The sequence below is a fragment of the Chelonoidis abingdonii genome, chromosome 1, assembly GCF_003597395.2.
Source record: "Chelonoidis abingdonii isolate Lonesome George chromosome 1, CheloAbing_2.0, whole genome shotgun sequence".
Classification (NCBI taxonomy): Eukaryota; Metazoa; Chordata; order Testudines; family Testudinidae; genus Chelonoidis; species Chelonoidis abingdonii.
In genome coordinates, this window is record NC_133769.1 from 350,453,164 (window position 1) to 350,478,217 (window position 25,054).

Genomic DNA, 25,054 nt, shown 5'->3' on the forward strand with positions numbered 1-25,054 from the left:
CAAGAAGCATCCAGTCTCCCATTCTTCATGTAGCTTTGTGTCTGTTTTATAGGATGAGACATCATGATTCTGTCCCTTTCAAAAGTACAAATAGCTTCTTGAACCCCATGGTCACAAGGGTATTGGCTGGATTCTGTGTTCACTTACTCATGATTTACATTTTTGGGTGTAATTCCATTGAATTGACATCAATGTAAAACTATTGTAATAGGAGAATTAGATCTGGTGACTTAGAGGTGGAGGGGAATGCATAGATCACAATCTATTAGAGTCAAAGTCCCTTAAGGCATTCAGGGGACTTGCAGTGTGCAAAAGTCCTATGCAACAGCCTTATGCGCACATAAAGAGTGTGCATCATTTTTGCTGAACAGAACCTGTATATGCTGTTCTGAAAATCTGGTCTTATATTTTGCTATTATTTGTTTTTCTGTTTAACTCTATTATAAGAAGAGAGCTGAAAAACTTACTTGCAATTGACATTGTATTGGGTCTTGATTTGGGACTAGATGTCATGTGAATGCAATTATGGTTCTTGTACCAACCTAGTCCTGTGTCAGTACCCCTGCCCTTTCCAACACTCTCCACACCTGTTCCCTAGCAGCGTGGCTCCATTTAGACTTTGCTACAAGAGCTTCCAATAGCCATGACATCTCTTTTAAAGGGAGATCCCCAGAACAGACAGAGGGAGCCTGCAGAAGTGGACTGTGTTGCCTTCTTTGTGTAATCTCTGCAAAATGGACAAGGTGAGGAGGTTCATGCTCTTAGTGTCACCACAGACTCAACCTCTTCTCCCCAGGCCCATCTTTCCCTAAGGTGGATCCTGGAGCCTGTGAAGACCCCTCTGCACAGTTCCAGGAGCAGGGTAGTATCTGACCATCCTTCCCACCCCCTTAAAACCAATACAGGAATTATCCTATCATGGATCTCAATGGGCCATTTAGTCTCCCTTGGAGTGTAGTTGAGGCTCCTTCACTGGAACCATTTAAATCTGGACTAGCCAAAGCCCCAGTTAATATACTGCCAGCAGCCATCATGCACCATCTTTCTATGATTCTTTTAAATTAGCATGTGTGTGTGGTGGAAGAATAGGTGTTGGGTTAGAAGAAAGATATCAGCGTCGAACTTCTGTGGGGAAATTATAAAGAACAGCGGATTTGCCGTATATATTATAAAATATGCCTCAATGTCCTTTCAGCTGTAGCACAATCCAAATAAAAGCAATAACCCATTCACAGTGGTGTTGGGAGCACACGTTATGATATTAACAAGTCTCAGGACAAACTGCTGTCACTGTGCACAGCAGCCATGAAATTAAAGTGACGAAGAAACAGCATTGGAGAAAGGGTTCAATGGATTAATCAGACAAAACATTGATTGCTAGTTTAGCAGACTGCAAAATAAGAATGAAAATAGGTCTTCCCAACCTATTCAGGTACTGCAGGTTGTAAGTGTTCTCTTGATTATTGTGCAATTTTGTTGAACATCTGTACTACTGCCTTTTTATATATCTTTGAAATATTATATATATTCTGAGATAGCTCTTAACGTGTTTTGTGATGCATCTTGCATGAAGACACTATGCAAAAATAAATTCTAATTGTAATATGAATCATAATGTCAATACTCTAACAATCCCTGCCTGCCTTTCTGACATCCAGACACCAATTTTAGCTCAGCAGTGGAAAAAACTGAGCTCTTCAATTTTTTTTTCTCCAAAGCCCTTCGCACTCCTTCCATTCTCATGAAGCAGGGACAACACTTTCATCCTACCTGTCATTTGGGCCTACAGCCTGGGTGTCTTTTTTGACTCTTCTCTCTCTGTACACTCACACTTCCAGGCTGTGTCCAGGATTTGCTGCCTTTTCTTGTGCAACATCTCCAAGGTCCAGCCCTTCCTCTTTGTCCTTGCTGCTAAAACTCTGACTTAGGCCCTCATAATTTCATGTTTTGACTACTTTTATCTCCTCCTTTCTGGCCTTGACATCATCTCCCCCTGCCTCCCAATACTTAAATCCAGTCAAAAACACAGGAGCAAAAAAAAAAAAAATCCATTTTCCTGGTTCTCTGGCTTGTCTCTCCAGCCATATCACCTCCCTCTTTCCAAAAACTCCACTGCCTTCCCATTTTCCACTGCATCAAGCACTAACTATTTCCAGGGCTGGGGTCATTCAATGTCTGAAATCTCTTGTGGCTTCAATGGAGTTACTCCAAATTTTTCACCAGTGTGAGAGGAGACTTTGGCCCACAGTTCTGATATGAGAATATTTCATTGTCTGTTGTGCAGGAGGCAAAGTGTTTTATGCATAAATTTAAAGGCTTCAACTGCTGGTCTTTGCTGCAACTTCCAGAGTTGTGGTGGAATATGATCGTGGCCCTTTGTTGTTTCCATGTTCTGTGAGAAGGTTACATACCTGCCAACTGTATGAGGCATTAATGGAAACATGTCCTGCCCCATGCTCTGGGCATATGAGGCAGCACTGAAGCAGTTAATATACACATTTTAGAAATAGAAATAATCTTCCGGTATCATTAACAAGGTAGCAAGATTCAAAAAGGGACTGACATAGTTAATTGTGCCTTTTGCAACTTTTCGTGAAGGCAAAGTTGCAATAAAATATTAACATGCTACATCTTATATTTCTTATTACTTACTCAGGATAAGGTTAATATTTAAGGAACCTGGCTAAAAAGATTCTGGCTTGCTGGCTGAAGTGCTCTCCTCCTTTGAGTACGCTAAAAAGGGTGACCAGATTTCTAACTACCTATCCTCTTTTTGGTGCTTCTCTTGTTTACACCAAGTGTATGTACTTGGTGTAAACATTTGTCCTTATTTTACTATATCACTTCCACAGGAGGAGAAGTCACACTTTTCCAATAATGTGCATTTTTGGAAGAGATATTAAACCTCATGTCTCAAGGTTTAACCTAATCTCTAACTATGGGAATGTCCACACTGCAAAGAAAAACCCATGGCACTGAGTCTTAGTGCCCAGGTCAGTTGATTTGGGTTTGTGGGGCTTGGGCTGCAAGGCTAAAAATATCAGTGTAGACTTTCCTGCTTGGGTTGGAAACTGGGCTCCGAGCCCCTCACTAGATTTACAATCCTAGGCTCCAGCGCAAACAGAAACATCTATGCTGCTATTTTTTAGCTCCTCAGCCCAAACCCCACAAGTCTGAGTCAATTGACCTGGGCTCTGACAGTCGGCACCAGTGTAGACACTTGCAGTGTAGACATACCCTGTGTAAATATGTCTACGCAGCAGCTGGAAGGTGTGATTCCCAGTGTGGGTAAACATACATGTGCTAGCTGTGCTCAGGCTAGAAGACTAAGAATAGCAGGGTTGCCATAGGGGCTTGGGATTGCCATCTGAGCACATACCTAGGACCTTGGATGGGGTTGTACTCAAGCAGGTAGCCCGAGGCACCATGTGTGCTGTGCAATCACATTGCTATTTTTAGGCACTAACTTGAGCGGAGTTAGTGCATGTACATCTACTTGAGCTGGGAATCACATCTCCCAGTTGCTGTGTAGATGTACCCTTAGAGATTTCCAGGAGGAACTGTGACATCAGGTATATTATCAATTCCACCCCATGAAATCAGTCCAAGCTACCCCAGGTTTACGGGCTCTACTTATTTATAAGCTAAAACTTCCATCTTGAAACAGCATTATTCTATATCCCTGCAAAGGATCACTCTATGACTGGAAATGCGATAGTAGAATAAAATGTGTTACCTTCCAAAGTGTTTCTGAAGCTGAAATTGGCCAATTTATCCATGGACCCTGATTCGTATTGAGTCAACGTTAGACAAAATTCAACCTCTGCTGAAGATGGGAGCCTAGGTGTCCTTGCTTTATCATGGTTCCCAGGGTTTCGAAGTATAGGGCCTTCGTTGGTGGCATTGCATAAAGCCTGCCGGCTGTTGTACTCCTCAGATAGGCTGCAAATTACCTGTGTAAAATATCAGCACAGTTGTCTTGGTTACAAAAAGGATAAAAGCAAACATTGTTTTACTTTTGAGAATAAGTTGTGTGACCTACAAAAACCAGAGCAGAAAATGCAAATATGATAACCTCTGTATAGGAAATGATGTTTGCATTAATTACAAACTGCAAAAATGACTCTTATGTAAGTGGCTCCCTTTCATATGACAACCACGTGTAACATATTTAAAATTGACCCACACGTAACATTTTGAAATTATGTATTTTTCCCCATATGAAATACACATGCCCTTGCCACTTGGGCTAGGGGCAAATTCAGCCCTCATTTAGAACATAAGAACAGCCATATTGGGTCAGACCATTGGTCCATCTAACCCAGTATCCTGTCTTCTGACAGTGGCCAATGCCAGGTGTCTCAGAGGGAATGAACAGAGCAGGAAATCGTCAAGAGATCCATCCCCTGTCATCCACTCCCAGCTTCTGGCAAATAGAGGCTAGGGACACTCCGAGCATGGGGTTGCCATCGATGAGCCTAGCCTCTATGAACTTATTTAGTTCTTTTTTGAACCCTGTTATAGTTTTGGCCTTCACAAATCTCCTGGCAAAGAGTTCACAGATTAACAGTGCACTGTGTGATGAAATACTTCCTTTTGTTTGTTTTAAACCTTCTGCCTATTCATTTCATTGGGTGATCCCTAGTTCTTGTGTTATGTGAAGGAGTAAATAACATTTCTTTATTCATTTTCTCTACACTAGTCAAGATTTTAAAGACCTCTATTATATCCCTTCTTAGTCATCTTTTTTCATGCTTAAAAGGCCCAGTCTGTTTAATCTCTCCTTTCTATATATGTTGTTCCACGTCTAATAATTTTTGTTGGCTTTCTCTGTACCTTTCACAATTCTAATATACCATATATATACTTGATAAAAAGCCGGTTCGTTTATAAGCTGACCTTCCGCAAGATGGATAAGTAAAAATGGAAAATGTTTATGACCCGTTCATAAGTTGGTCAGCAAACTTTGGCTCCCGGGCCATCAGGATAAGCTGCTGGTGGGCCGAGATGATTTGTTTACCTCGAGCATCTGCAGGCATGGAGGTAAACCTAAGTAAACAAAGTGTCCTGGCATGCTAGCTTGTAGTGGGGCGGATTGCCCCACTCCTTGGGAGAGTGGGCTGGGGCAGGCCAGGGAGACTGTGCAGCCCAGGAGCCAATTAAAAGAGGACTTATAGGGAGCCAATCAGGGCCCAGATTGTAGACAGCCAATCAGGGCCAGGCTCAGAGGTATATAAAGGCTGCCCAGAGCAGGAGCAGTCAGTCTGTCCCAGGCCTTTGAAGGGAGAAGGTCAGTCTCCAGGGGGGAGACAGCACCGTGGACAGTGCAGTGCTGGGCAGGCTCAAGGAGGCTAGAAAGCTTAGCCCCTAGCCGCCAGGCTGCCGGCCTTGAGAGAAAGGGCCTAGCGGGTGCAAGGGGCCGTAGGGAAAGTGGCCAGGAAACAGACGGAGGAGGACAGCAAGGCTAACGCCAGAGGGTCCCTGGGCCGGACCGTAGAGAGCGGGCCTGTGTCCGCCCCCCCCCGCCTCCTTGCAGTACATCCAGCCACAAGCTGTAGAGACCATGCCAGATCCCTGCCAAGAGGGATTAGACTTGGAGGGCGGGTGGTTGCTTATAAAGGCTGGAATGTGGGACTGCTAACGATCGATCCCCGGAAGGGGTCGCAGATGGACTGAGGGGCACTGCCGGAGGGCAGTGTCCTCGAAGAGGACACCGCCGAGCAGGGAGCAACGCGGGTCCAGAGACACCGATAGAGGGCAGAATAACGGACAGGACACCACCAGGAGGGGCGCTCCACTGGAAACGAGCTAATTCCCATAAGCGACCAGCAGGAGGCGCCAGCTGGTGAGTCCCGACCCGTTACACAGCTGCTTACCCTGACAAGCTGGGACAGCAACTGGTGGGGAAATTTTTGGGGGGGGAGAAGCTGGGAGTCAGAGGAGTAACCCCTGTGATCACCCCCACATGACCCCACTTCTAGCTCAGGACCCTCACACTCTTCCCTTCCCTTCCCATCCCTTCCCACCTTATCTGGGGAGGGCCAGGGGAAGATGTCTCTGGCCTGGCTGAAGCTGCTCCGGCAGGCTGGGCAGTGCAGCCGCAGCCTGCTCTGAGGTGTGGGACCGAGCGGCACGGCTGCAGCCTGCCAGCCCCGGAGCTGCAGCTGCTTCAGAGGCTGGGGTGAGAGCAGCATGGCCAGAAGCAGAGAGACTCTGGTCTTGCCTCTTCCCTTCTGTCTCTGCTGGCTGTGCTGCCTCTCTTTGCCCCCTCTGTTGAGGGTAAGGACTCTGTCCCACCTCTCCCTCTCTATACCCGTTCATAAGCCGACCCCCTTCTCAGGTGCTTCCCTTTTTTACTAAAAAAATTCAGCTTATGAACAAGTATATATGGTATCTTTTTGAGATGGGCAAACCAGCTCTGCATGCAGTATTCAAGATGTGGGTGTACCATGGATTTATATAGAGGCATTATAATATTTCATGTTTTATCTATCCCTTTCCTAATGATTCCCAACATGGTTAGCCTTTTTGTCTGCCACTGCACATTGAGCAGATGTATTCAGAGAACTATTCATGACTCCAAGATCTCTTTCTAGAGATGTAACAGCTAATTTAGACCCTATCATTTTGTATGTATAGTTGGCATTATGTTTTCCAATGGGCATTACTTCGCATTTATCAACATTGAATTTTATCCATCGTTTTGTTGCCTAGTCACCCAGTTTGCAAGATCTCTTTGTAAATCTTCGCAGTCTGTCTTGGATTTAGCTATCTTGAGTAGTTTTGTATCATCAGCAAATTTTGCCACCTTATTGTTTACCCTTTTTCCCAGCTCATTTATGAACAGTACTGCTCCCAATACAGACCCCTGGGGGACATCCCTATTTAGCTCTCTCAATTCTGAAAACTGATAATTTATTCCTATCCTTTGTTTCCTACCTTCTAATCAGTTACCGATCCATGAGAGGATCATCCCTCTTATCCCATGATCACTTTACTTAGGAGCCTTTGGTTATGAACCTTGTCAAAGGCTTTCTGAAAGTCTAAGTATACTGTATCTACTGGATCCCCCTTGTCCACATGTTCATTGACCCCCTCAAAGAATTCTAATACATTGGTAAGGCATGATTTCCCTTTACAAAAGCCAGGTGTACTCTTCCCCAAAAAATCATGTTAATCTATGTGCTAGACAATTCTGTTCTTTACTATAATATCAACCAATTTGCCCGGTTCTGAAGTTAGGTTTATTGGCCTATAACTGCCAGGATCACCTCTGGAGCCTTTTAAAAAAATTAGTGTTATATTAGCTATCCTCCAGTCATCTGGTACAGAATCTTATTTAAATGATAGATTACTTTCCACAGTTAGTAGTTCTGCAATTTCATATCTGAGTTCCTTCAGAACTCTTGGTGAATCCCATCTGGTCCTGGTGACTTATTACTGTTTAATGTATCAATTTGTTCCAAAACCTGATTCTGTTACTCAATACACTGAATAGTACCTTAAACTGCAAGTTGTCCCATTGAGTAAGCACGGTTGGGCCTTAGTGCAAATAAGGAAAAGGGCATACTGGTCTGTCTTTTTAAATTGTCTCTGCTTTATGCTCTGACATAGCCTTCCTGCGTGAATGTGGGCAAGTTGCTTAGTGTCTGTGTGCTTTATTTCCACATCTGGTAAATAAGGATAACCCCACTTCCCTACCTTGCAGGGACATTGTGACGATAAATACTTTGAAGATTGAGATCCACTCATCCTGTGGCAATGGGGGCCATATAATGATCTTAGATGGGAATATACTGATTAATATACTATAGCATGATTTTCTTAAAAGATTACATTTCAGCTCTGGGTAATGCCATCTATAGTGCAGCCGCTTTGCGCCAATATCACAAGTGCTTTAAAGTTGTCCACCAATTATCCCCAAGAACAGAGTGATGTTCGGGTGATGTAAAATCATGGGTCTTGAAGAGACCTTGAGAGGTCATCTAGTCCAGTCCCCTGCACTCAAAGCAGGATTAAGTATTAGCTAGACCATCCCTGATGGGTTTGTCTAACCTGCTCTTAAAAATCTCCAATGACAGAGATTCCACAATCTCCCTAGGCAATTTATTCTAGTGCTTAACCACTCTGACAGTTAAGAAGTTTTTCCTAATATCCAACCTAAACCTCCCTTGCTGCAATTTAAGCCCATTGTGTCTTGTCCTCTCCTCAGAGGTTAAGAAGAACAATTCTCTCTCCTCATTGTAACAACCTTTTACATACTTGAAAACTGTTATCATGTCCCCTCTCAGTCTTCTCTTCTCCAGACTAAATAAACCCAGTTTTTTCAGTCTTCCCTCATAGGTCATGTTTTCTAGACCTTTAATAATTTTTGTTGCTCTTCTCTGGACTTTCTAATTTGTCCACATCTTTCCTGAAATGTGGTGCCCAGAACTGGACATAATACACCAGTTGAGGCCTAATTAGTGCAGAGTAGAATGGAAGAATGACTTCTCATGTCTTGCTCACAATACTTCTGCTAATACATCCCAGAATGAAGCTTGCTTTTTATTCAACAACATTACCCTGTTGACTCATATTTAGTTTGTGATTCACTATGACCCTCAGATCCCCTTCCGCAGTACTCCTTCCTAGGCAGTCATTTCCTGTTTTGTATGTGTGGAACTGATTGTTCCTTCTTAAATGGAGTACTTTGCATTTGTCCTCATTTAATTTCATCCTATTTACTTCAGACCATTTCTCCAGTTTGTCCAAATCATCTTGAATTTTAATCCTATCCTCTAAAGCACTTGCAACCTCTCCCACTCATTATGCCCTTCCAGCGTGACTGTGAACCACTGATAACTGGTATCTGGGGACAGATTTCCAACTAGTTATGCACCCACCATAGGGTAGCTCCATCTAGGTTGTATTTCCCTAGCTTGTTTATGAGAAGGTCATGCCAGACAGTATCAAAAGCCTTGTTAAATTCAAGATATACCACATATTTTGCTTCCTCCTTATTCGCAAGGCTTGTTACCCTGTCAAACAAAGCTATCAGGTTGGTTTGACATGATTCGTTCTTGACAAATCCATGCTGTCTGTTGTTTATCACCTTATTATTTTCTAGATGTTCACAAATTGATTGCTTAATTATTTGTTCCATTATCTTTCCAGGTACAGAAGTTAAGCTGACTGGTCTGTAATTCCCCGGGTTGTCCTTATTCCCCTTTTTATAGATTGGAACTATGTTTGCTCTTTTCTAGTCTTCTGGAATCTCTCCTGCCTTCCATGACTTTTCAAAGATAATCGCTATTGGCTCAGATATCTCCTTAGTCAGCTCCTTGATATGGTAGTAGTGCAGTCATAGCATCTTTTATGCATAGCAGCTCTTCCCTACCTCAACTGTTTGCATAAAATAAGTGACTTGGGGGAAAAAAAAGATGTGTCCAGGTTTCCCTGTATCTTGGCTTCCATGTTGGCCTTGTGAAGCCTCACACAACTAACACAAGTTAGAACAAACCTGAGACTACTCTAACTTATGCCAGGAACCTACCTGATACTCAGCCTGCCCAGGACTGGGGAGAATTTAATGGCCTTTGGTAGGCAGGAGATCAGTTTAGATGATCTAATGGTCCCTTCTGGCCTTAAGGTCTATGAAATCTATGAAAATGAAAAAGTAGAATAGTGGCTTAAAAGCTCCTGGAGTTGCACTGTGTGCTCCTCAGCTGTACCTGAGGATCTGGGCCAACAGCTGTATCTGTTTATCGATCCTCCCCCCTACAAAACAAACAAACAAAACAGAAAAACCTTTCTATCCCCACCAAAACACAAAACTCTGTGACCAGTTGTCTGCCTTGTCTGTGTGCTTGATCATGGCATGTGTGGAAAGTGGATGTGCAACAGAAGACAGGCCAGGGAGAAATTCCCAAAGAATTCTTTCATGCTGCCTATATATTTGTATTTAATGAAATAAAATACTGAGCAAGAAGGGCAAGAGGCATCCTGTTAGCATGAAGTGGAAGAAAATAGGATTGTTCATCCTTAAAGGCAGTGTCAAGACCAGATGTATCAGTATCCCCCAAAATCCAAATGGGATTTGATTTATTTTTTAATAATTAACCTTATATTTCCTCCCTTAAAGCCCCCTCTTATGTCTTTAGGATGTAAGTAGATGGGACATAGACTTTGTTACTCTCTCCCTATAGCAACAACTATGCAATTCTGTTGTCCTCATTATGGTCATATGAGTGTAACTGAGAGCAAACTCTGTCCCTCATGTTTGTCTGTAATATTTTACCTTTTCTGCAGCGAGCTGTACCTTTTCTACACATGCAGTGCTATACATTGTTACCTTTAACAACAAACAATATCCTTAAATTTGACTAGTGATGGGGCCCAAACCTCCCCCAAAGAATCCATGCTTTGCACATAAAAGTTCAAAATAGGGTGGGAAGATAATGGCTGACTGTTATCATGATAGTGCTCCAGAAGGTCAGAGTGGAAATGTGGAATGAGCAGCTTGGATAGGCCAGGGGTAGCCAACCTGAGTTTGGGAAGGAGCCAGGATTTACCAATGTACATTGCCAAAGAGCCACAGTAATATGTCAGCAGCTCCCGATCAGCTTCCTGCTTCCTCCTGCACTCCAAGCACCTCCCACCCACCCGCAGCCCCGCTGATCAGCGCCTCCCCCTCCCTCCCCGGACCTCCAGATCAGTTGTTTCGTGGCATGCAGGAGGCTGGGGGTGGGGGAGGAGCAAGAACAGGCTCAGGAGAGGGGGCAGAAAGGGGTGGAGTGGGGGCAGGGCTTGTGGCAGAGCCAGGGGTTGAGCAGCGAGCACCCGCTGGCACATTGGAAAGTTGGTGCCTGTAGCTCCAGCCCTGCAGTCAGTGCCTAAACAAGGAGCCACATATTAACTTCTGAAGAGCCTCAAGTGGTTCCAGAGCTACAGGTTGGCCACCCCTGAGATAGGCTGTAGAGAATTCCCAGCACAAGCACTTCTAAAATCTGGGAGAAAAGCCGAAGGCTATTAAAATAAAAAATCAGAAGCCAAAGAGACAGTCATTTGCTTTGCAGAAGGTAAGATGTGGCTTTTGAACTTCAGGGTGGCAGAGAAAGGGAATCCTTACTCTTTTCAGTTTCATTTGTGTTTTTAGTCCTATGTACTATGTTGTTAAAGCTAATGTCACTAGTGGGCACAGCTTGTATATGCCAATATTAATATCTAGTATGACCAAGTAGGGTCAAGTATCAGAGGGGAGCTGTGTTAGTCTGTATGCACAAAAACAGTGAGGAGTCTGGTGGCACCTTTAAGACTAACAGATTTATTTCGGAATAAGCTTTTGTGGGTAACCCCCACACACACTTCTTCAGATGCAGCTTATGCCCAAATAAATCTGTTAGTCTTAAGGTGCCACTGGAGTCCTCGTTGTTCAAGTAGGGTCAGTGAATTATAAGAGGGAATCTTAAGAGAACATTTTCATGACAAACTGCCACAAAATATAAAATATACGCAAATAGTAATACTTAGTTCTTATGGAAGGAATTGAACAGGGCATATTCTATTTTATTAAATTTTTAAAAACCCTCTAAGTTAAAAGATTATTATTTAGGATGCAAAGTCAAGAATTTTAAAGTTAGGAAATGCCAGATTTACCATTGCCAGTTCAACCTTAATGATCCTAATGCACATGCCGCAAGGGGAGAGACCATTTTTAATTAGATGATCACATGCTATTTTTTTCCCATGGGACCCCTGCCTTATTCAGTGCAGAAGATGGATGCACAAGGGGTCAGAATGAAGGTTATGCAGGCAACAGTAAAATAGGTAAATCCTAACTTTTGACTTCTTGACTTTGCAACTAAATAAGTCCAGCACATACTGGCTACTCCACTGATTTACATCAGCTGAGTATCTAGCCATAGATTCATGGATCCAGCTTCTGCTCTCTGTTTAAAAAACAGGAGTAAATATAATGCAATAAAATATGAGGAAAAGAATAGAGATGAAACCAGTATCAGGCCTTCAGTGTTCAAGGTCAGGGCTGCATGTTCTGGGGGGAACAAAATCAAGGATGATCCAAGCTCAGGCACCACTTCTCAGAAAGAGACAGGCAGATCTAGAGGATCCCTAATAGTAAAGTGAACAGTTTTTACAGATTATTGTTAGTATTATAGTAATGCTTGGAGGTCCCAACCAAAATCAGGGCCCCGCTGTTTAAGGCCTGTAGAAACCTAGTAAGAGACAGTCCATGCTCCAAAGAGCTTCCTATCTAAATAGACAAGACAGCAAAAGATGGGGAAAAAGGAATTGTTGTATTCCCATTTTACTGAGCTGCAGAGAGATGACGTGACCTGCCAAAATTCCATGGGAAATCTGTGGCTGATCTGGGAATCCAACTCACAGTCCTCAAGTCCCAGTCAGGTCCTTTAACACACAAGACCATCCTTTCCCCCAGTCTTAGTTTTGAAATGTGTCAAACAAATTCATCTCTGATGTCACTTCATTAACTTCAGTTGGGCCTCGTGTGTTAAAACTCCTAGGGCTGCTGCTGTTGGAGATAAGAATGTGTTGCCCTGCAATGGGTTTCATCCCAACACCTGGATGGAACCGCATTGGAGTCCATGGGGCTCTGCAGAAGTCTGCCTGCACAGAGCAGCTTTTAAAATCACAACCTAGGAGGGTGAGAGAGAGACAGTCAAATCATAAATAAATGTAGGACACTCTTATGCACTGGGATTTTTATCATTATTCATTCTATAAATAGATAAAGTCCCAAATATTTCATCTGCCTCTCAACCTAGTCGTCATTACTTGGCTGGCTTCTTATAAGCATCCCCCCTCGCTGGAATGCTTATAAGAAATCAAGTCGCTCTGGGTCAAGAAATGTTGATTTAAGAAAAGGGGAGTGAAAATGACTGTCTGTCAGTTTTGAGCCACAAATCAGACAATCTGGCCTTAAAATTAGAGTGGTGTTTTTCTAGCAGTGGTATTCACTAGTTCAAACAAAAGTTACGGACCTAATGCAGAAATTTGTTGGTGAGGTTCTGTGGCCTACGATATGTAGGAAATCAGATAAGATGATCATAGTAGGCCTTTCTGGCCTCAAAATCTATGAAAAATAGGCCTTTTGTCTTCCCCCTTTCTCCTAATTCAAGATCAGGCCTCCCTTTTAAAAACTGCACTACTGACGTTTTTCTTTTTTGGAACAAATGCATAGATTCACACTGGACAATTCTCACTCTTGCAACCATTGCAAGGCCCGATCCTCAGCAAGCATAAATCAGTGCAGCTCCATTGAAGTTGTTATGAACATACACAATAGCTGCATTTATAGAAACAGTTAAAGATAGAGTGCCAGTAGATGGCACTCAAGAATATGTAGCGTAGTTCCTGGGTTTGATAAAACTTCTTGTTGTGCTCTGGAAATGGGTTCCTTTGTAGAGCTCTTCATGTCATTTCTTAGCACAACTCAGTGAACTTTGCTAATTTGCACCAGCAGAGGAGCTGACCCCAAGAAAAAGGGTCTGATTCTCCACACTTTCAAATGGAATATTAAGATTAGGAAATATTTGTAAAAGTTTGGTAGCATTTACTGTGACTTTCTTTAAAGTTGTTGGTTTTTTACCTTAACCCTTATGCTCTGATTCCGCAGTTGTCTCTCTGCAGACAGATCCCTACACCCATGTGGAACCAATTGTAGGACTGGAGCCTTAGACTTTCTTCAGTCTTGTTTTAAACTTTTATAAATAGCTTATTTTCTTAACTGCAAATATTTCATTTTTTAATGCCTGCATTATTTGTGATAATTCTTTAAGGTTAAGCCAATGAGAACAGTGACATGCACTGCTTACAAACATCAAGCCAAAGATCTTATGTTGATTGTGATAAATATTTTCTCAGATACATGGGAAGCTGTTCAAATATATACTGATCTACGCATTAAAGGGAGAATAAATGAAGGGCTAGATTGAGCCTGTGCTCATTGCCTTCATTAGATGGTGGTGTGTAACTCAGCCTCTCAAATCTTTCACTACTCCTGCCTGGCTTCCAGGGGATAATAATTCACACCACCTCTTTGGTAGGTATATATGACTGCACTTCCCTTCAGTTCCACTGGTCAACATATTCCCTGCTTGCGTGGGAGTGGGAATGGGACTGGGCATGCAGCCGCAGCTGTCACCTCACACCTGAAATAAAGATGCATGAAGGCTGCCCAGCGGTATGACTCTGCATGATTGCATTAGGGCCTGGCACAATCAGGCCTTCATTAGGTGCCATCCAAATGCAACTCACTCACCAAACGTAGGGAGATGCGAGAAGAATCCTGAGCTACTGTGAAACTGAACTTTGGCGATCCTATGACGATAACATCCTGTCTTTAAAACCAAGCAAGGAACTCTGATAGAGATTATGTATATTTATACCTGATTAAGAGCACATGAAGAGCTCTTTCAAACATTTGTGGGACTGAAAAGATAGATTAGCAAATGGACCGAATAATAGAAAAATGTAGAAGTAAAACTTCAAAGAGATTGTAAGAGACAACTCTACCAGGGCATAAGGTGACAAATTATCTTCAGTCTATGAATTTCTGACCTCTATGGCGTATGCATAAATTAAAGGCGCTACTGAAAGTGACAAGACTGACGCAAACCCAACCTCTATAAGATATATTCTCCATGTTCAGTGAACTCTGGTTGAAATTCATCCCTATGCAGAGGAGCAGCCCAGTGCCTGAGGACATCTTACCTCCCAAAAGAACTGGGGTTTGCTAGCATGGAGTGGATATTATTGCGAATCACTGCTGAAAGATTAGTTCACTCTTGCTGGTATTTCCCTTCTGGTTTGCCAGGGTATGACGTTGTGCTGCTTTTCTGGTGCCAGGCCATGCTTCTTTGGTGTGGCCAGCCCTGCACCCCAAATGCACACTGACCCTGTCTCCTACAGAACAGATCCCTTTTCACTGAATTATTAGTGTGCATTAGCATCGATAAAAAACCTCACCTGGGAATTTCTAAACTTCTGATCATTTCTGTCATTGAGGTTTGGTTTTTTTTAGTAGGTTTCTTTACAGCTACATATGTGGGGAACAAACTAGCAACTATGGGCGAAACTTTCCACCAAGATGTGAATCCAAAATAAATCCGGTGAATGAAATCAGTGGGATTACTTTGGGTTTACAGCAATATAACTGATGGGAAAACCTGGCCCATGCTTCTTGTTTGGGGGCTTTCTTTCTGTTCATTTCTCTGCAGAACATAGAGCCTAATCTCCATGGAACACAGCATGTAGATTCATTTCTGCTTGGCATGTAGATTCTAATCTCTCTGTAACACAGCATGTTTCAGATTTAAAATCCCTGTAAGTAGACAACAAGGAGACTAATCTTCATGATCACCTGACTGACAGCTACTTGCTCGCAAATAGCTGTCAGGGGTTTACTTTTTCCTTTCAAAAATGAACCTGTGCAGCAGATATGGTCTTAAACTTATTGTGTTGTGAGTTGCAGTCAGAGGCATAAGCAGTGTCTGAGATATGGGTACCTGTGGCTAGGAAGTAGGGTTGGCTTCAGGCCCTGAGCCGCAGCTTCAAAGTGCTATCTATACAGGCATTTTTAGAGCACTACTGTGAGCGCCGCTTGTCTAAGTTTGTCAAACCAGCCTGGGAATCTTAGCTTGCTTTTGCTGGCTCCAAACCGCTGTGTGGATATATCCCTTGGCTAGTGCCCTATGCTCTGGAGCATCCTTCCTGTCCTGGTTTGGTCACAATAGCCAAATAAGCAGACAGCCCTGTACAAATGAGAGAGGAGATGTGAGGGGTGGTTTGGTTTTTTTGTTTGCTAAGCAGATATCTTTAAAACAATGCTTGCAATTTTATTCAAAATTAAAAAAAAAATCTGCTTTAACCTAAGAACACTTACCCCCCAAAAAGGGCACAATAAATACTGGAGCAAAGGAGGATTGGCTCTTTTTTTGTTTAGTAACTGGAGGGTGGTGTGTTTTTGTTTTGTTTTTTTATTTACAAGTTTTGAATGTGGGTAAAAAAATAGTGCTTGGAATGATGCTCTGGTGGCCCCCTTAATTATGCAGCCATCAATCCATCTCTGCGATAAATAGACTGTGCCTAGTCCTTAATTAACGTGCCCAGGTATCCCACTTGCACACCCCGTACAGAAGTTGCTCACCATTGCCGTCCCCAGCCACATCCAGGGTGGAAAAATACTACTGTACTGATTCAGCAGCATTTTATACACATTTGCACAGGTGTAAATGTCTGCATACAGTGCCAGAGTAGTGGAGAATTGAGCCCAGGGTGAGGACCTTACATTTCTGTGACTGAAAGCAGAACTTAAACCAGTCTGGTCAATTACTTCCTCTAGGTCAGCCTATTTTTCAAGATGCCAGAGTACACCAGGCCCAATCCAATCTAGCTGCTTTCCTTACGGGAGTGGGACAAAGCAGCCAATACTAGCGACTCCAGCTAGAATTTATACTGTATTGTCTTATTTTGTCTGCAGTGTACCTGGCACCCAAACCCAATCGAATACAACATTCAATCTCAATAAACAGAGCCAAATTCTGCTTTTACTTTCACCAGAGCAAATCCTTGGTAACTCCATAGACTTTAATAGAGTGACTCTAAATTTACCCCAGTGCACCAGAGAGCAGAATGTGGACCAGAAACATTCAAACAGGGCACAGTGTTTATTTCTATTAGCCAATATATTATCTTGAAGAACTAAAAAAACCCCAAAATCACCTCTCCAACTTTCATGCAAAGAGTCTGCTTTCTTTCTCCCTTGGCCCAGATTTGCATGAGATTGTATAGCTCAGTACAGCATTAATGAGTGCATATGGGTTTTCTTTAAGACAAAGAAATCTAAAGGCCATAGTTCAGCCATTAGTTACAAACACCTGCAAGGATAAGGTATACTCTAGAGGGGAAAAAACACCATATTAGCTGTTCCTAACAGAAGCAGGAGTCAGAAGTCTTTCTTAGATGATAAACATGAGAAAAAAAACATGGACAGATAATTCACTCAACTAAGTGATAGCAGTCGCATGCTGAAGAAAAAAAGTGAGAAGGGGGAGCTGGAATTTCAGCATGCAGGCATGGGTATCCATGTTGCCATAGCAACTTTGCAATGGAATAAAGTATTTTGCTCCTTTCTTTAGAAAGAGATGCTGTGCTACAAATAGGCACTTTATGTTTTTTTAAACAAATCCATAACAACCCCTTGAGTGTGCCACCGTGTCTTAATTTTCCTAATGCTGCAGAATCCGCAGTCATTATTTTATTACATTTTGAAAGAGCATTGTGGATTTTAAAAGGACACTGTGATACTTCTTTATTTTAAAGTCATTTTTAGCTGTTTCTCTTCTCTTCTCTATCATTTAGATTACACTATTAAAAGCCTGAATTCCTACACATCTCTCAACCCTCCACCCCCTTATTAGTTTGTCCTTTGTTATTTGAGTGGCAGTGCTTTGGCAATCAGCATACACTGCACTAGATCTATGGCTGCCTTCTGGCTGAAGCTTAGACTGTTTGTTTCCTTTTAGTTTTATGGAATGAGATTCTGTTTCTAGTGTCAGACTAAGGCACTTCACTGACTTCAGAGTTACTCCATTGTAAGTAGAGCTGGTTGGGAATTTTCTGACAAACCTTTTTATGTCAGAAAATGGCAATTTATTGAAGCCAAAACTTTTCATGAGAATGTATCTGTTGTGATACAACTTTTGTTGGGAAAAAAATGTTCAGGTCCAGGAGGGAGGGAGTAAGTGACTCACCTGAGATTGGCCAAGTGGTTAAGGTGCTCACCTGGCATGGGGAAGACCTAGCTTCAAGTCCCTAGTCTATCTGATTGAAAGCAGGGACTGGAACTTGGGCATTTCACATCCTGGATGAGTGCCTAACCAGTGGGCTATGGAGTCAATATCATGTTTCTTTTCTTTCTTTTTGGTGGGTAAAAACCTTTAAAGATCTTGGTTTCATTCAAATGCAGACTGGAAAAAATGGTGGGGGCTGGAATACCATTTTCTACCTATCTCTAATTGTAAGCCAGAATAACATTTGGCCTCAGAGCTACTAAAGCAGTGGTCTCAAATGTATTTGATCATGCCCCCAACCCCTTCTGTCTATAGTCGCTTACGTCCTTCCACAAGTGCATATACCATCACCCAGCTCTGAAGCCAGCTCCACACCAGCAGCAGTGCAGAACTAAGGGTGGCAATGTGAAAAGTGATATTTGTCAATATCACTTTTCTCAGCAGAGTTAGTGCCCCATTGCCACCCTTACTTCTACACTGCTGCTGCCACCCTGGTGGCATCCTGCTGCCACCTTCCGGTGAGGGATTTGGGGGTGGGGGAAGGATAGACCAAGCCTGGGCTGCCTCTTGGTGAGGGTTTAAGGGGACAGAGAAGGAGAACTCTAGGGCGGCGGGGCTCCGGCTGTCAGCCCTGGGGTGGCGGGGCTCTGGCTGCTCCCTTTATCCCATCCCATCCCCTCCCCTCCTGGCTGTGCATGGCCCTTCTGCACGAGCCCCAGCCGCTCCAGGGCTGACAGCCAGAGTTCTTTTCAAAATAAAAAAAGGGAACACAGCTCACACCTCCCTCGACAGATTCCTGTGCCTCCCTTGGGAGCCTGCCCCATAGTTGGAGAACCACTGTACTAAAGGAACATCAGTCTAACTTGTATCTTGACCACATGTTTCCCATTTCAAAACATGATTCTACTATCTTGCCATTGTAGTTCAGGAGTAAATCCACTGACGTCAGTAAAGTTACACATGGGTGTTAGAGGAGAATCAGAGCCATTGACTGGTTTGAAAGTTTTAACAAATAGGCACTTTAAAAAATAGTACCAAGTGACTTACATACCAAAACTCCATTTTCAAAAGTGATTTACGAAATGTTGACAATGGGACTGAGGTGCTTTTGGAAGTTTTACCCCAAAACTAAACATTTTTTAAACATGCTGCATCCCCTCTTCCCCACAGCAATACTTTTGTGCTCAAGACATACAAAGACTTTACTTTGATGAGATTTGTCTTGTAAGAGAAGCTTTCTTCATTTATAGGATATCTGAATGACAGCCAGCCTGAAATGGTAAATTATACAGCACCGCTGGTTTTCAAATGTACTATAGCAAAGCTTTTATGTGCTCAGACACTACATTGAGAGGGAAGCTATACATATCTAGCTATATCAGCCAGACTTTTGAAAGGGTAAGCAAAGCACCGCTCTCTCACCCCTCCTGCTTCGTAGGAAACAGTATTGCGTACATGTGGAGACAGCTGGAAACTTGCTAATCCTGTAAGAATATCTGCACCCTGTTACTATTGACCTGTCATCCAGTGTGCTATATATGTCTTAATTAGACTTCATAGGGCAGGCACAATAGGCCTGATTCTAGTTTCACTTACACCAGTTTCACACTGGTGCAACTGTATTAACTTCATGTTATTCCTGGTTTAGAACTGGGAGAAATCAGACACGGGTCTGCTGTATTCTCTGGGTGAGATCCTGGCTCCACTGAAGTTAATGACAAAACGCCCACTGACTTCAGTGGAGCCAGGATTTCACCCCATGTGTTTAAGTGCCACATGCACATATGGGACTATATAAATAAAGTTCTGCAGGACTTCGCTAGTTGGAATGAGAGAACCACCCTCTGAGACAAATGACATCTTTCTATATATTGGACCAATTTCAGTACTTTTACGGTTCTGAACTGGTGTCAATCCAGAGGAATTCCACTTACATCAATACTCTGATTACACTGCTGTAACTGAAAGGAGCCATTGCATCAGTTCAAAATAAAAGGCCAGATTCATTGGTATATTCTGACTACTTTGTGCTACTCTGGTGATGCACAGCAGCCACAAATCCAGCTTACCAGGCTGGCGTTAGCCAAGTTTGTCTTTGTTTTGTGACACCAGAGCATCACAGAGCTGCTGGAGCATAGTGGTGAATTTGTCCGACAGTCTGTTAAATCACGAAAACAAAGGACCAGATCCTCAGCTGGTGTAAATTGGTGTATCTCCAAGTAATTCAAAAGAATAATGCCATTTTGCACCAACTCAGGACCTAGCCTTTTAAGTTTTTAACTCCAAAAGTGCATTGCACTAGGACACCACGATGTATATTGGATGCACATCAGCTAGATAAATAAGCAAGACTATATTATTTTATAGATTCAGCTGAACTGTGTTTGAAATGTAGGAAGACTCCAAGTGCTTAATTCTTAGCCCATTTTAACAGGGAGATTAGCTTTTATTTTTCTTTTGAATAAATCACCGGACTTTATTTGGAAATGACTGCTGTTAACAGCATCGCCAATCCTTTTGGATGCAATAAAGACTTTTCACTTTAAACTAGATAAGCTTAATTGGATAGTTTAAAAATCTTAGCTGGAAAAAGAGGTGTTGAGGGGGCAGGGAGTGGAAAGCCTTTCAGATTGCAAAGCACATTGATGACAACTCCGTGCCTTTGTTTCCATTGCCTGGACACTAACACTGCCATGAAAAGGCTATGTGCCAGCGACTTGCATACAAATGCCCTACTTTCTCTTAGCTGGATATCTGTATCCAGCACTGTTGCAATGTCATGTTATGCACCTTGCTTTAGGAGCAGTGATGCACCCAAAAGGTGATTTAGGATTTTTTTTTGGTGAACTAGATTTCCCTCTTGCCACAAGTCGATTAGCATGTAATATATCAGATCTCTTAGCATAAAGTCACTCTTCCAGCCCTCCCTCCCTGCCAGCCAGTCCTTACCTGCCACGAGGAGAAAAAGGATGCTGGGCTGAGTAACTGAGGATTAGTGGGGTGTCTGCCTCCCATCAGTTCGTCAGTGCAGACATCGCAGCCTTCGGCATCTCGCCAGTCCCAGTAAGGGATGGTGAAGTTCTCATCTCCTGTGATCTTCTGGATCTCGTGTTCCCACAGCAGCAAGAACAGTCGATGCCAAGGTAGAAAACCTGGGGCTTCATGGGCAAAATCAATATCCCTCCATATGTTTGACCCACCCAGCAAGGTGTCATGAGAGACGTAGTAATGCATCCATACAAAGAGGTCATAAACATTGATGTTCCTGAACATGGGGGTCGAGCCATTGTTCATCTGAGCATAGGTGCCACTGGCGATGACGTAGTCCTGGCTGGGGGTGTGCTTTGCCAAGTTGAGGTAGGCAAGGAACTTATTCTTCTCTCTGTTACTAAGCTGGAAGATGCTTCTTCTCATGAGCATCCTCCTATTGGCACAGTTGGGCCCTGAGAACCCAAACCTGCACTCCCCGCAGTTGAATCCCATAAAGTTGCTGTTGCATTGGCATGTTCTGTTATAAAACACAGCAGGCCAGTCCTCTCTGTCATCCACCCCCGTGAAGGGGAACTGCGGCCCGAGTGGGGCACGGGACAGAAGGATCTCCTGGCAGGAGCCCCTGCCTGAGAGTTCCCCACAAGGGGATCCGTCCCCAGCCCATAGTGGGCAACATTCCTTCCTCAGCAGGCTCTCTGAAGATGCACAGGCTCGAGGGAACTGCCCGGATGAAGGCTGCAGAATCCCCAGCAGGAAACCCAGAGCCAAGAGACACATCCTCACACAACAGCAGGCAACCTTCAGTGCTGTGGCTCAGTGCATGAATAGATCTAACCCCTGCCACAGCCCTGCAGATGAAAGAAATTTTTCCCCTCTGGTGGGAAAGTTTCACTCCTGACTTTTTTTTTTTTTTTAACCATGCACCTTTCAATCTCCTTCACCATCGACTACACGTACACACAATTCTCTGTTAAACTGATTATCACATGTTCTGGGTGAAATCCAAGTGACTTATTTTCTCCTGACCCTTTAGCATTCAACATACACAGACTTATTATATACAGTCATCTTCTGCCTGTCACATGATCCTTTTCCTCCGGCAACTGTAGACCAAGTAAAACTTGGATATAGAAATAGTGACAGCCGTTTTAATTCCTTGTTTGCATATGTGCATTAGAATAATGATTTGGTTTAAAAAAAAATAGATGAAGTCTGTTGAATTAAATAAGCACAGCAAATCTCTGGATTAAAATAAACTTTATTAATTTATTTTTAATCTATCCCCTTCAATCTGAGACTCATAAAATGACCTTATTAAAATGCTGCTAAAGAGAGTGTGAAAGTAGGATCCAGTGCAGAATTAAGGGTTTGGTTTTGGTGACGTGTTCAGACTGAAAACACTTCTCTTCCTCTTAGCGTGGTTCACTGCAGAATAACTTCACAGCATTCCTTCTCTGACAGAAGGTCCCATTATACATGTCCTCATCCAGTAGCTATATTGAGATCAGTTCAGCTATGATAGTTATTCTGCATGCTTCTTGGCTTCCTTCTTTAGTAAAACTTAGTAGTAGGGAAATTACAGGGAGAAAATTGCAGGGGAGAGAGTCAACCTGGGACAGCGCTGCAGCCATCCATATCCTGATCTGGAAAAGGGACCGTGATTTCCCCTGGGAGGGAGTCTGCAGACACTGGATCTACATGCTGTAACTGATGTTACATTGGCTGTGTTCCAGACTATCCACAACCCCTTTCTTCTTCTCCGCTGGCCGAAGCAGAGCCTAGCAGTGCTGCACGCAGGGTGTGGGAGTGTCCCCTATGCTTGCTTTGCAGCAGCACTGCAGTCATACCACTGTGTGTGGATGAGGGGAGCCTTCCACTACCCCTAAGCTGCTGGGTGAATCGCACATTTAGAAATTTCCCTCCATCTTGTCTTTTGTGAAACTGGGGTTTCTTGTTTATTGAGGGACATTTTTTTAAAAGCAGGGGGATGGGATTACCACTGACTGAGGACTGCTGAGAGTTTCCATGTGGCTGGAGCATCAGCCAGGCAGGGCAAGGGAGAACTTGGCTGGGGAATGTTGCCTTTTGCTGGAATCAGCAGGTCATCACATGACCCTGCTGAGGAGCACGAGGCGCCTTAATCCTATTGCCATCTATGCTCCAGCATGCAGACAGATTATCACAGGATCTCCGTGGGCTCGGGGCCTGCGGCTTGAGGTTGCTTTTTTAATTGCTTCTAACCCCACTGATGTTTATCGTGCTCTCTCATTATTCATCTTTCCTTTCTCATGCTAGGCTTGTTGTGCATTGCACGACAGAACTGCCACCCATTTAGTTTTCGGAATCAGGATGCTTAGGAAACGTGCAATTCCATGTCTTTAACTAGCTCGGCCAGGTTCACTGGTGTAGAGCCAGATAATTGAGAAGACACACAGAAAGCCAGGCAGGAGGGGGGCTGGGGAAGGCTCTGGGTGGACATTTCACATTGAAGTGCACAGAAGAGAGGTGCATACACACACGTGTGTGTACGCATGCTTACTTTATGCTGTTTTTCGTATTCTAATGGAGTTCCTTTTTCAATGGTCAGAAAAAAGGTGAATCTGAGGCTTTACCACTGTTCCCTGACACCATGTTTTGAAACAGCTGATTTGCAGGAGACTCTGTGCACAGAGTTTAGGCCCCAATGGGACAAGTTATAAGCTTGTCTCTCTCTCTCTCCAACAGAATCTGATCCAATAAAATATAGTACCTTGCCCAACTTATCTCACATTGAATCAATGGCAGGATCAGGACTAGAAGGTGGCTTTCTGGTCCCATGCTGTAACCTCTAAGCCATGCCACACCTATAGCTGTCATATGTTGCTCTCTGAATTAATTATGTGAGCCATACTGTTAGAAACCAAATTGCACAATCAAAATACAGAACTATAGAGATCGCACGAGAAGTCACACTGATGTGCAGAAATAGCTCTTGATGCCCACTGATTTTCAAATCTGTCCAGTATGCTTTCAACCCATTCTACTTCCTTTAAGGGAGAAAATGAAAATATATTTAGAAAGGGACATTTCTCATTTGGAAAAGGTCAGCGAAAATAATTTCAGCTCCAAACTGCTGACATTGCGGTAGTTCTTTTCTCAGTTTCATGTTTCTAGTAAAATTACTATCTGTTCTTAAAGCCTTTTAACCTGTGTGTCACTGTGCTGATGCTATCTCTTAAAAGCAACTTTTAAAAAGGTTTTTAGGCAATTCTGTTCCTTAAAGTTTTAATTGTCTCCTTGGGAGCTAAATAAGTCAATCTGGGATGGTGAAAAGGGTTTGGGAATCACTCTTGCAGTTGCAAAGGGTTTTATTACTGATGATAATTCAGTATAATGTTGGATAAAGGGATGTCAGAAGAACACAAATGCAGACCAGGTCAGTAGAAAGAAGAATCACATGGGGAAAGAGTTGAGGATGTGGCCCTTTGAGTGGCACATGTAAAAGGAATTCTTAGGTAATGTCTACACTACACAGCTTTTAGCGACATGGCTGTGTCGCCACAGCTGTGCTGCTAAAAGTCGTGTAGTGTAGCCTCTGTTTGTCAGCACTCCTGCCTACTAAAGACTTCCACTCCCAACGAGTGGCATCCACGTTTTCACAGGAGAGTGCTCCTGCTGGCAACGTGCAGTTCACACTGGCACTTGTCGTGGCAAAACTTTTGTCTTTTGGGGGGGAGGGGTTAACACCAATGAAAGACACAAGTTTTGTCGTTCAGTTGCCAGTGTAGACATAGCCTTAGGAAGGAGCAAAAGGAAGAGGGAAAGAGTGGGAAAGACAGCAAGAGATAACATAAATAGGTCCAAATGGTGCTGTCTGTTGCACAGGTGTTGTGCTACTTCCTATTGGCTAGATTCTGCACCCTTACTCACTTTTGGAGGACTCATAGGTGGGCCCTTCTGGCATTTTAGTCTGACCTCCTGCACATTGCAGGCCATAGAACCTTGCCCACCACTCCTGTAATAGACCTATAATCTCTGGCTGAGTTACTGAAGTCTTCAAATTATGATTTAAAAACTTCAAATCAGAGACTCCACCATTCACACTAATTTAAACATGCAAGTGACCTGTGCCCCATACTGCAGAGGAAACCAAAAAAACCCAGGGTCTCTGCCAGTTTAACTCAAGGGAAAATTCTTTCCCGACTCCAAATATGGCGATCAGTTAGACCCTGAGCATGTAGGCAAGACCCACCAGCCAGACACTTGGGAGA

General features: G+C 43.2%; 1 protein-coding gene across 1 annotated transcript in view; it reads right to left on the bottom strand.

Annotated features, from left to right (window-relative positions):
• The window catches only part of TYR (tyrosinase), a 70,365-nt gene extending 48,784 nt beyond the window's left edge, over positions 1–21,581 (bottom strand). Inside the window, exons 1-2 of the mRNA XM_032768735.1 lie at positions 20,763–21,581; positions 3,737–3,953 (exon numbers count right to left, since the gene is read on the bottom strand). Of these exons, the coding sequence (XP_032624626.1) occupies positions 3,737–3,953; positions 20,763–21,581 (1,036 nt within the window). The remainder of the gene's footprint in view (positions 1–3,736; positions 3,954–20,762) is intronic.
• Between the last annotated feature and the right edge of the window lie 3,473 nt (positions 21,582–25,054).